Source organism: Myxocyprinus asiaticus, chromosome 48 (assembly GCF_019703515.2).
Source record: "Myxocyprinus asiaticus isolate MX2 ecotype Aquarium Trade chromosome 48, UBuf_Myxa_2, whole genome shotgun sequence".
Lineage (NCBI taxonomy): Eukaryota > Metazoa > Chordata > Actinopteri > Cypriniformes > Catostomidae > Myxocyprinus > Myxocyprinus asiaticus.
This window is the reverse complement of record NC_059391.1, coordinates 4644197-4656733: the sequence shown is the minus strand read 5'-3', so window position 1 is coordinate 4656733 and position 12537 is coordinate 4644197. Positions and strand designations below refer to the sequence as shown.

At 39.4% G+C, this 12537-nt stretch overlaps 1 protein-coding gene across 3 annotated transcripts in view; it reads left to right on the top strand.

The window, feature by feature from the left end:
• LOC127437465 (WW domain-containing oxidoreductase) overlaps positions 1 to 12537 on the top strand; it is a 346983-nt gene that overhangs the window by 85688 nt on the left and 248758 nt on the right. For 2 of the 3 annotated variants that reach the window (XM_051692403.1, XM_051692404.1), the window contains exon 6: positions 10347 to 10435. In XM_051692403.1, coding sequence (XP_051548363.1) covers positions 10347 to 10435 — 89 coding nt within the window. Of the gene's footprint in view, positions 1 to 1204; positions 1244 to 10346; positions 10436 to 12537 lie in introns of those variants that run through there. The other variant, XM_051692405.1, reaches the window with a different exon arrangement.

Here is a 12537-nt window from a genome sequence, read left to right as displayed (position 1 = left end):
TTTAAATATAACATTTTACTATACAATAATAATATATTTTTTCTGTGCGTGTGTGGTAGATGACAGAGAGCAGAGCACTCATTCAGCATATGCAGACTATATATTGATTTAATGAAATCACAACCGTTTACAGTTTAATAATCACTGAATTACATTTTGCTGTATTAATTTGATTGTGCATTTATACATTCATTTTATCCCAAATATGACAGTTAACTTCATTTTTATGACATAATTCCACAATTCTATCCAATTTTCTGCATCGCGGAAAACAAACGGCCCTGACTGATTTGCATAACTAGTAATTTTTTTCATAAATTGTGTGCAAAACAATGCAGTGTGTGTGTGCAACACTATCAGTGAACACAGTCCATTATTGAGTTCACTTTTAATGAATGCATTAACATACAACAAAAGTCTGATTATGAAAACAAACCAAAAGGACAGTACAAGACATTTTAAATCATTAGGTGTGTGTCAAAACTTAAACAGACAAGTGCACAAGACATGCACACATTGAATAAGCTGTCAACACCAATTAAGGTGTTCACATGCAAAGTCAAAACAGGATAATAGAAAAAAATAATTAACGTGTTTTACTTAAACTGCTTAAGACGGCGTCACACTAGTCAATTTTTCCAGTGATTTTGAGGTGTGAGCTTCAATTACATATATGCCAGCCAGTAGGTGAGAGACGAAGCACACATTAGCGTCTGTCAGCGGTAGTTCATTAATCACTTGACCGTCGGGACTCCCTGCTGAGTTAATGGCTTCAGAAACTGAAAAAGCACATCAGGCTTGCTTGAAAAAATAACCGCTAGCTTCTAGTGGGCGCGTAGCTCTGCAGAAATGATTTTAGGTATGCTGGAGCAGACCCAGTGACTGTTCTGTATTCCAGCATCAGAGCCTTGAATTTGATACGTGCATCAACCGGCAGTCAGTGAAGAGAGAAAAGGAGTCGTGTAACATGCGCTCTCTTTGGTTCATTAAAGACCAGACGTGCTGCTACATTCTGGATCATTTGCAGGGGTCTAATTGCACATGCTAGTCTAGTTATGACAAGTGACTGAACAAGAAGTTGTGTGGCATGTTCAGAGAGGACGGGTCTTATCTTCCTGATATTTTAGATTGTAAATCTACATGATCTTGCGGTCTTTGAGATGTGGTCTGTGAAATTTTGTTTGTTATTGTTGGTTACCCCTAGATTTCTGACCGTTTTGGAAGGTGATACTGTAGTTGAACCCAGCTGCACAGTGATGTTGTGTTCAACAGCAGGGTTGGCTGGAAAGACAAGGAGTTTGGTCTTGGCTGGGTTAAGTTGCAGTTGGTGTTCCTTCATCCAGGCCGAGATGTCTGCCAAACAGGCCAAGATTCGAGCAGTCACTGTGTTGTCGTTGGGCTGGAAAGACAAATAGAGCTGTGTGTCATCGGCGTAGCAGTGGTAAGACAAACCATGTGCCTGAATGATGGGTCCCAGTGGTGTTGTGTATATAGAGAAGAGAAGTGGCCCAAGCACCTGAGGTACCCCAGTAAGTAGCTGAAGTGGCTTAGACACCTCACCTCTCCAGGCTACCTTGAAGGACCTACCTGAGAGATAGGAATTAAACCAGTCAAGCACAGTTCCTGTGATGCCCAGCGAAGAGAGGGTGGAGAGTAAGATCTGAGTAAGGTCCAGCCGAATCAGGACTGATGATCTGGATCCAGCTTTCGCCTGTCTCAGCGACTCAATGACAGACAGCAGGGCAGTCTCGGTGGAGTGTCCACTTTTGAAGCCTGACTGATTGTCATCCAGCAGCTTGTTCTGTGAGGGATAGGCAGAGGTTTGATTGAAAACTGCCCTTTCAAGTGTTTCTGCTGTGAATGGGATGAGAAAGACTGGTCTGTAGTGTTCTACTTGTGTGGGGTTAAGTTCAGGTTTTTCAGCAGCGGGGTTACTCGAGCCTGTTTAAATGTAGTGTGAAAAGTGCCTGTAAGTAGAGATGTGTTAATTATGTGTGTGAGTGCAGGTAGAATGGACAAAGAGATGGCCTGTGGAAGGTGAGAGGGAATGGGGTCAAGGGAACAGGTTGGAGAGGAGGAGTTTAGAGACCTCAGTGTCAGTCAGAGGAGAGAACTTAGAGATAGAAGAGCTGTATACAAGGGACAGGTGTTTGACAGGGTATGGTGCTGAGGATGTATTTCTGATGGTTGTAACCTTATAAGTAAAAAATGTGGCAAAGACATTTTCTGTCAGTGATGTGTCAGGTGGTGGAATGGGAGGACAGAGAAGTGTGTTGAATGTTATAAACAAGCTGTGAGTGTCTGTGGTGCTGTTGATCTTGATCTGGTAATAGGAAGTTTTTGCAGATTTAAGATGAACTGAAAACTTTGCAAGCAGAGACTGATACTTACCCAGATCTGCTGGATCTTTAGATTTCTGCCATCTCCTCTCAGCTTCCCTGAGGTCAGTCCGATGTTCACGAAGGACATCAGAGAGCCAGGGGCTGGGTGGTGTAATAAGTGCTAGCCTAGAGGAGAGAGGACAGATGCTGTCTAGACAGGTTGTTAAAGTATATCCTAGTGTGTCTGTGGCAGTGTTTACATCCAGGGTGGAAAATACATTTTGTGTAGGAAGATAGTTAGAGACAGCAGTGGAAAAGCGTGAGGGTGAAAAAGAACGGAGGTTACGGCGAGAGGAAACCAAAGATGGAGCCTGTTTTAATGTAGATGGGAGAGTCATGTTGAATTGAACAAAGTAGTGATCAGAGACATGTAAAGGGGTAACAAGAATATTTGAGTTGGTACAGTTACATGTAAAAATGAGGTCCAGCTGGTTGCCTGATCTGTGAGTTGCTGTAGTGCTTAGTCTTTCCAAGTCAAATGAGGCCAGAAGAGCTTGAAGTTCAGAGGCCTGGGGCTTGTCTTGGTGTATGCTGAAATCAACATGAATCACAAGTGGCCTGCCATCCTTCGGGAAGGAGGACAGCAGGACATCCAACTCCTCAAGAAAGTTTGCCAGCTGACCTGGAGGGTGATAGATGACAACAAAATATATTTTTGTGGGTTGCAATGTAGTAATAGCATGGAATTCAAAAGAAGTATTGTTACATAGAGAAGAGTGTGGTGAAAATGTCCAGTTGTTTGGAATGAGCAAACCTGTTCCCCCACCCCTACTGGTGTGTCGAGGGGTGTGAGAGAAGAAGTTGTTGGAGAGAGCAGCAGGTGTTGCTGTATCCTCTGGACGTTTCCATGTTTCTGTCAGTGCAGTGATGCTGAGGGTGGACTGTGTGGCAAAGGCTGGAAAGAAGTCAGCTTTGTTCACAGCTGACTGGCAGTTCCAGAGTCCCACTGAGAAAGAGAGCAGAGCAGGTGCTGAAGTGCAAAGTGGCCGTAGGTTGTGTGGGATGCATTGTGTCTTGCGTCTGTATCGTGTAAACTGTCTGTAACAGATAACATGAATGTGCTTGAGGGCACATGTTAGTCGTGAATTAGACATATTAGAATGTAGAAGATAAATGTAAAAGAGAATAAATACAATTATAAAATACTTAAGTGCCATGGTGAGTGGCGCCTTGTCGGTGTCCTTGCGCGGTGGACTCGCACAGGTAGACTCGCTGGTCTTTACACGAGGGCTTCCGCTTCCGGTGGCACTTGCGTGTCAGGATTCACATCAAATATATACACGCTGCTAACGAGCCGTTAAGTGAATATGTGAACATACATGTTCAACGGCAAGCCACTAGGGGATAAATACATAATCACACACTTTCAAAAGGTAAAGTCACTCCAAGAATCACATCCTAAATCACTCTATTGCAATTGTTTATGCTCACGCGGTACTCCTGTTGTTATTTTTGTGAGCTCCACATGACAGGGTATCAGAGCGAGAGAGTAGAGGTGAGTCGGTATGTTTGTCACCCTTCCACCATTGTTAATCAGCAAATGTGTCATACCTCCGACCAAAGAGAGTGAGATCTCTGCAAAACAGTCCGCATGTATGACACCATTGAGTTGTTTGGAATCTGCTGGTGTGGTGCTAGCTTTATAAACTTTTCACTGATTGGAAAGCACAGTTTGAAGTCAACGTGTTTTCACAACTTTACTTCCAAAATCTGACATATTTCTTCGTGAAACAGGATATTCATAGATGTTGGGTGGACATTTTTTTATTATATTTCCATAAATTTCCATCGGGAATTGTAGGAAGCATTCGTTACATCAAATAAAGTTGATACTTTTTTTTTCTTTTGGAAAAATGTACATAGATGATGAATCATGCACAATAAGTTTAGTTTTAAGCTTAGTAGTGACTTCTCGTAGATCCCTTCAGTTGTTCTTGTTCCATATTTGGTGACAACATAAAAAACATCGACCCACCAACTTGGTGACTACTTTTCTGGTTGACTAATAAAAAGAGTAGTTGTGGAAGACCTAATACAAAATTTGCATCGAGGCATCTGTGCTACGTTAGAATTGAGGTTAAGACCCTGGGCTGGTTATACAAATGTTGCAGAATCAGTATCAGTTGGGAGCCACCTGGATAATTACTAACTGGAAAATTTGTAAGAAAACCTTTGTTGTGCCCTTAAGCAGGGCACTTAACCCCGGGCTGCTCCTTGGGGACCGTAGCTGTAATTAGTGTACTGTAAGTATCTGCATCTGATAGATGATAAGTGACCAAGTGTGTGTGTGTGTTTTTAATAACTTCAGCTAATTGGTAACAGTGGGCTGTTAATACTTTGTTTGTTGATAAGAGACAGAAAATGAGTGAGTTGAGAACATGGCCAGATCGTGGTCCCCCAAGACTTCTTGGTGATGCACATTTTCTATGCTATTGAGACTGTTGCTTCATGATTTGAATGAGCTTCCTACCATGTTGTTGCCCAGCAGTTTATTATAATTGATTTCAGATTTCTAAATGTCAAAAAACTTGTTTGATTGCTTTACATGTTGATGTTTATCCTGTCTATTTGGGTGGTTCTTGGCTAAAATAAGCTTGTAGTTAAGTGGACCAGACATTATTTCAATTGTCAAATGTCTGGCTCTGCTAGACTACCTTGTGTCAGACTGGAACAGTCTATTAACCAACAGTACAAAATATCAAAACTACATGATTTGGTTTGCTATCTGTCCAAATCATTTAGTCATCAATCTTCACATCTGTCATCTTGCATTTCCCAGCATCTGTTATTTTCTTTCTCCCAGTTTTCACACAGCATACACCTGCCAAAAATGACCACAGGAGCCTGACACGCAATAACTCACATAACTGCTGCCACATCACTCTCCCAGTAATCAGTCTAACTGGATACTGATCTTTCCTCATCTGATGTGCACTCTAGAAAGGAGCCCTCAGGTGTACACTGTTTTGTTCAGCACCTACCAGTCATATTTACAATGGGGGGGTACATTTTTCACGCTAGCATGTGTTATTGTAATTAGTTACATTGAAATTTGTAAGTCCATATTTCATCATGCTAAGACAGGTTTAACATTGTCCAGTTTGCTGGTAGATGTAGTAACTGCACCATTCTGCCGTCGACCAATTTTAGTCCAAAGTGCTGTGTTTTTAGGACAATGTACCACGTTAAACGTAGTTTGATATAAAAAGCGTCTCACAATCCCAGCTTGGTCTAGTTGTCTTTGAGCGCAAGATCGCGTCAAGAGCGCTGACTGCCCCCTACTGCATCAAGGTGGTACATCAAACTTGAATTACTCCGATTGTTGGAACATTCCTTAATACAGAATTTACGTACAGTTCGGGGGCATGATTTTTCATCTGATTAAATGCACTAAATGAACGTTAAATCGACAACACAAATTTTTTCCTTTCTGCTGTTTTTCCACTGTATTGATAACGTAACAAATGTTGTGTCAGGTCAAAAGGAGATAGATCCCTTTGTAATCAATGATGCCGTCTACACTAAATGTGTTGCACGTTTCACATCACGCCGACAGTGGATGGATGCCCGGTTCTATAATTCTTTTTTTTTTTACAATAAATTCTGTAGATGTTTATACCAGTAAATATCTGTTGAAAACAAAGTATGATACAGGTTATTCACCCATTTAACCATTGCTGAAGTCTAGGGTTAGGGATAGGGTTAATTCACAGCTGATTGGTGTGTGCTTTCTGCACATCATTTAGAATGTTCACTTTGATATTTCCAATTTGTCTGTTCACACTAGGTGCAACACAGCTGTGCGACACCGCAGGATCACACACATTCACAGAGAAAAGTTACTCTAATTCAGTCAGTTGTTTATGCTTATGCGGCACTTCTGTTTTTATTTCGGCTAGCTCTACGTAACAGGGAATCGAAGAGAAAGTCAGAGGCAGTTGGATTATCTGCCACCTCACCTTATGAAACAGTGTGTTTGACAGACCTCTGGGAGCAGTTTGTAGGTGTAACATCCTTTGCCAAAAATCAAGTTTTTTTGACCGGGTTAGTGAGACACAGCTCTAATTTACTGTTTTAAGAAGGATTTTGAACTAATGAGAGTGCAGCAGATGGGGCTACCCACACAACATTGCAGAATTAGAAACCAAGTGATTGACAGAATGTCGCTTGTCATGGCTGGTTTGGACAAAAACATGGAGAAGATACCTGTTATCGTGTTTAACGATGCCGTTTCGCATCTGTTTAATAGTGTCGCTGATGAATGGCTTAGGATTGTGTGTGTTCTTGTGGTGCCATCACTCAGTAAGCATTGTCAGGACGTCATTTTCCTTCTGCTCCATAGTAATTAGTCATTAATGGCTCAGGCGATTGGCCCAAAAACGTCTCTACCCAGAAGCGAGATCCCGAAAGCAAAGATGGCTGCATGCAAGTTGCATTCATCCGAGTGCTCCTGTGCCAGCTGAGAAACTGCCATTGAGATGAATGGGGATACTAATGGATTGCTTTCTAGAGGTATTGCAGACCTTCTTGGCAGAAACGCACATGGACACACATTTGTGTGGATGTTCAGACAGATTACATTAAATACAGACTATAATGTACAGACAGCCAGAGATCTTTATGAAACAATTATCCTTTCACTCTGACAGCGATTTCTGTGTGTGGCCAATGGATGCATCTCAGAGCACAGCCATGCTGTCTATGTCTCAGTCTTATCTTATAATCACACCACCCCAGCCAAGGTCTGCAGGCCCACAGGCTAAACCTGATTTAGATAAATAAGACCTGTTACATGGAGTACCTTTATACTGCTGATGAATAAGCCTGTGTGTGTGGTCTTGTTTGCCTATCCATGTTTAGAACAAATGTCTCCACAATGATAGTAAAACCTTAAAATCCAACCTACCTTATGGTCCCCACCAGAATACTGCTTTCTGGAATGAGTAAATAATGTCTTATTTTATGTGTTTGAATTCCAAAAGGTACTTTAAAGGGTTAGGGGCCTTGGTGAGGTCCTTTCCCCCAGAGCTCCAGACTGCTCCCAAATGGACAGAGGGCCCCATCCCCCAATCACCCCTTTGGAACAACACAAGCGCCCCTTATTTCTTTCATGGGTCTACATGTACTAGAGACCAGTGTCAACAGGAGGAACCCACCATTATATAATACATAGTGTGTGTGTGTGTGTGTGTGTGTGCGCGCGCATGTGTGCCCATCAAACCAGTCTGGCCATTCTCAACAAGGTGTTTCCATCCACAGCACTGCTGCACACTGGATGTATTTTGTTTTTGGCACCATGGAGATCAGCAGTCACAGAAATACTCAAACCAGCCCATCTGGCACCAACAATCTGCCACGGTCCAAATCACTGAGATCAAATTTTTCCCCATTCTGATGGTTGATGTGAACATTAACTGAAGCTCCTGACCCATATCTGCATGATTTTATGCACTGCACTGCTGCCACACGATTGGCTGATTAGATAATTGCATGGATGTTTGTTGGTGCCAGACGGGCTGATTTGAGTATTTCTGTAACTGCTGATTTCCTGGGATTTACACACACACACACACACACACACACACACACACACACACACACACACGCGCATATATATGTGAATCTGTGGACTGGAGTCATTAGCTAATTTTGTGGTGGGCATTTTGTTGGGTCAACACAAACTTCCACTTTTAACATTATATTGATGGTCTTTAATAACCAAGTGTCCTAATTTTTGTTGGCAATAATGCTGAAAAATGCTGAAACCTCTTGATATTAGTCGAGCCCCATTGGACAGTAATAATCTAATGAAAAGTGATGTTGGACAGTTATTGTATCTTGCAGTTTGCGATCGAGGGCGTATGACAAGACTAGATATGATTGCGCTGAAGTTTTTATAGTACAGGAGCCATCAAGAATCGTCTACGGCACTAATTGCGCAGAGGCTGATTAGCAATTGTAAGTGGTTTGCAGACGTGCTGTTGATAGAAGTGCTGATGGGGTGGTTTTCATGTTAACCTGGTGGTACGCTATACATGGCATAATTAAATTTCCCCATGTCTCCTAACCCCACTGTAATATTAGCAGAGCTTATACAGTCATTCATCAAAATATCTCTCATCAGAGAGGCCGTGCAGGACTAGTGGAACCTGCTAACTTAGCACACAGCTGTTTGTGGCGAGAAAGAAACACTGAGAAAAGTCAAAGAAAGAGACCTGAAATTTTCTTTTCAGGTAATAGATTCACTGGCTTACTGGTAATAAAGAAATTCAATCGTTGTTTCCATAATTCTGAAGTTAGTACTATATAATTTAGCATTTAGAGTGCTAAATTAGTATTAGTATGTGTATAGTGGAAGGAAATGTGTGTTTTTTGTTGGGCGGGGGGGTACGTTTCTTAAATATAAACAGTATCTTGGCAGAGTACAAGCTGCTTAAACTAGCCTAAAGTAGTGTGCTGGCCTTAGCTAGTTTAAACTGGTCTAGCTGGTCTCCCAGCCTGGCCAAGCTGGTGGTCAACTGGTTTAGGGTTTCTGGGCAAAACACAGCTGCAACCAGCAAACCAGACCAGCCTGACCATGCTTAGACAAGCAAACTTTTTTTTTTTTTTTTTTTTTTGTAATATATATCAATTACAATATGTAATAAATATCACTTACAGTATACTGTAATACAATATAATACAATACAATGCAATCCAGTCCAATCCAATCCAGTGCAATATAATATGTAACACACAAACACACACACACATTTGCATTTATTTATATATATTATGTATTTATTTATTTATTTATGTGTTAACACTTTATAATAAGGTTGTATGCGTTAACATTAACTTATTGCTGTTCATTAGTTAACCTGAACTGTCAATTAAAAAAATATATTTTTGTAGCATTTATTAATCTTGGTTCATGTTAATTGCAATTTACTGTATATTAGTCCATTTTTTAATGAAAAGTTGTATACATTAATACTACCCATAAACAATCATGAACACTTGTTATTTTGTAAATTAACATTAACCAAGATTAATAAATGCTTTAACAAATATTGTTCATTTTTATTTCTTGAAATCTAATACATTTATTAATGTTAACATACAGTATAGAACCTTATTGTAGTGTAAGCATTCATTTTTTATTTTTGCTTTTAAATATTTATTAAACCATAAAATGAAATGCATGTATTAAAAAAAAAAACGACATTTGCAGACTGCACTTTTTTTAAGCTTATTTTGAATTTTGTTGAATGTAGGTTTTTTTTTTATTTATTTTTTTTTTTTTATTTTTTTTTTTTTTATTAATCTTGGAAATATTTACATTTTTGTAACACTTTTTTAAAGGTGTGTTTGTACTCTAAAATCACAGAATTTTCCAGCGACTTTTCTATACCTCAGTAGAACTTCTACTAACCTCTGACCAGTGAGACCATGATCTTTCCTTTGTAGAGTGATTTATGCGTCTTCCTTAATATCGATCTTGCTCTGGTCTGATCAAAGCTATACCTAAAAGACAGCACTGAGAGGCACCATTATTGTGGATTTGGCTTTGCTCATACATTATTTATCTGCTTGAGGCTGTTCTATATGCCATTATGGACATTATGAAAGAAGGAAGCCACTGTCTCAACATTTACTTGGTGTAAGCACAGGATGCACAGAGCAAAGATCGGATACTGTCAGTGCGGAGGGTCATAAAAATGCCATAAAGAGGATATTGAGATGCTCTCCCGCCTGAGATTGTTCAACATTCCCTATTGTAAATGCAGCCCTGATTTAGGGAAAGAGAGATGGAGTTGTTTTTCATGTTGTCTGTGAGATTTAGCAGAGTGTTTCGGGTGGGAAGTGTTCAATGAGTTAGTGAGGGATGTGTTGGCTTTGGCTTTTAGTTTGTTAGTGATGTGATGTTAATGGATGTAGCTGATGCATTGTGTTTACTTCTTTCTCTTCTCATTAATTCAATAGCGCAAAGCTCGAGTTAAAGCCATGACCCTGGATTTGGCCTCCTTGAGGAGCGTCCGAGAGTTCGCAGAGGCCTTCAAAGCCAGAAAACTGTGAGTAATGCAAAATACAAGAGAACATCTACTGTATTAATTATACGTGTACTGAGGCTGCGTCTGAATTCCTGTACTTTCATAGTATGTATGGAATTTGATGAAGTACTTCGTTTTCAATCGTTGATGAATTGCATTTTACATTCCCAGACATACTACATCTTCCGTGTCTTCAACAACTCATCAATTTGCTTTGTTGTTGTTGTTCTTTTTTTGTTTGTTTTCTAAATAAGTACAATTAATCCGCGACAAGCAACTTTTTTAGTATCTTCAACAGTAACACTTAAAAAGTGCCGGTCAGCACACTATTTTCAACTGCTTGAATATGATGGCTCCTCATCCTTACAGGAATAGTTCACCTAAAAACGAGATGTTAAATGATTATTGCTGTCTGTCTTTTCAATACAATGGCAGCGAATAGTGCCAAGTAAATAGGGCCAACTTTTATTTAAAGTGTTATAGTATAGAGCGTGAAATAGGGGCTGCCCAAATGCAAGGTCCTGGAGTTACTGTTTGTCACAGTAGTTTGACTTTGGGGAACAGGGACTAATTTATCATTATAACTACCTATCAGCTTGCCAATCTTGATATTAAAAGCTTGATTATGCACCTTACTTTTAAGAAGTGTTTAACTCAGACACAGAGGCCAGAATGAGACTCACTCTAGGCCATGATGAAAAGCTTTCTACTCGCTCTGGTCCGAGAGTGAAATCCACCACCCCACCCCCATGCGCTCCATTACCGAACTATCACATCAGAGAAGGGGCCAAAAGGTTTCCCTTCTTTCATCGTGACCCCTCATCCCTGTCTGCTGTCAATAAATAAGTATCTGAACCTGAGCTATAATTCCATCAATCTCAAAGCCACAGATTGGTGAGTCCTTCACAGTCTCCTAGTTAAATCAATTACTGTCCAGCTTTCAGGAAGTTGTGTTTCACTGCACAAGCTGAGGGAATAATGGCAGTGACTCTTAAAGAATAATAGTCTAAATATACTGTGTGTGTGTGTGTGTGTGTGTGTGTATATATATATATATATATATATATATATATATATGAGAGAGAGAGAGAGAGAGAGAGAGAGAGAGAGAGAGAGAGAGAGAGAGAGAGAGAGAGAGAGAGAGAGAGAGAGAGAGAGAGAGAGAGAGAGAGAGAGATTAGTGCTGTCAGTCAATTAAAATGATTAATCGCGATTAATTGCATGATCCAGAAGGTCATGTGAATGCAGATTTTGACTGGTCCCATCTGAGTTTGTTTGTACAAAACAATACAGTTAAGAGGTCATTTTTCCATCACTTGGTTATTGACACTGAACCTATGTTGTTGGTGTGGTGTGGTGTGGTGTGGTGTGGTGTGTGTGTGTGTGTGTGTGTGTGTGTGTGTGTGTGTATAATCACTCCAGGTGGACACATCGCAAAGGTTCCGCCCTATTCCAACCAGTGTTCAGGGCCCAGTAAAAAAGAAAAAAAGAAAAAAAAGAATGATACCTAATTATACCTATTAATTATACCTTAAATTATATTTAAAATGATACCTAAGGGTTTTCTTAACTTAAAGGGTTTCTTGCAACCTGGCCCAGAACTCACACGGAGCTGAATGTAATGTCTGAACCTAATGTTAAATAGGTAAATGAATTGTGGAATTGTGCTTAAGAAAAAATAATGTGCATGGGTTAACGCGTTCATTTTTATGTGTGTGTGTGTGTGTGTGTGTGTGTGTGTGTGTGTATATATATATATATATATGTATATACTGTATATATACATACATGTAAATTAACTTGTTAACCTATGCACGTTATTTTCTCTCTCTCTCTCTCTATATATATATACATAATTTATTTCTAATATACAACAAAATAATAACTGTATATTTAATATTATTTTATTAATATACTGAACATAATGCAATTATATGATTCTGATAGGCTTATATAAAATATGCATTATAATAGTATATTAAATAAAAGTAATTCAGTATATTATGTAAATATAATAACATTTATATATAATAAAGATACATTATAATTTATTGATAAAATATACATATAGTGTATAATATACAAAGTAAGAATAATTATAATAATAATTATTATTATTATAA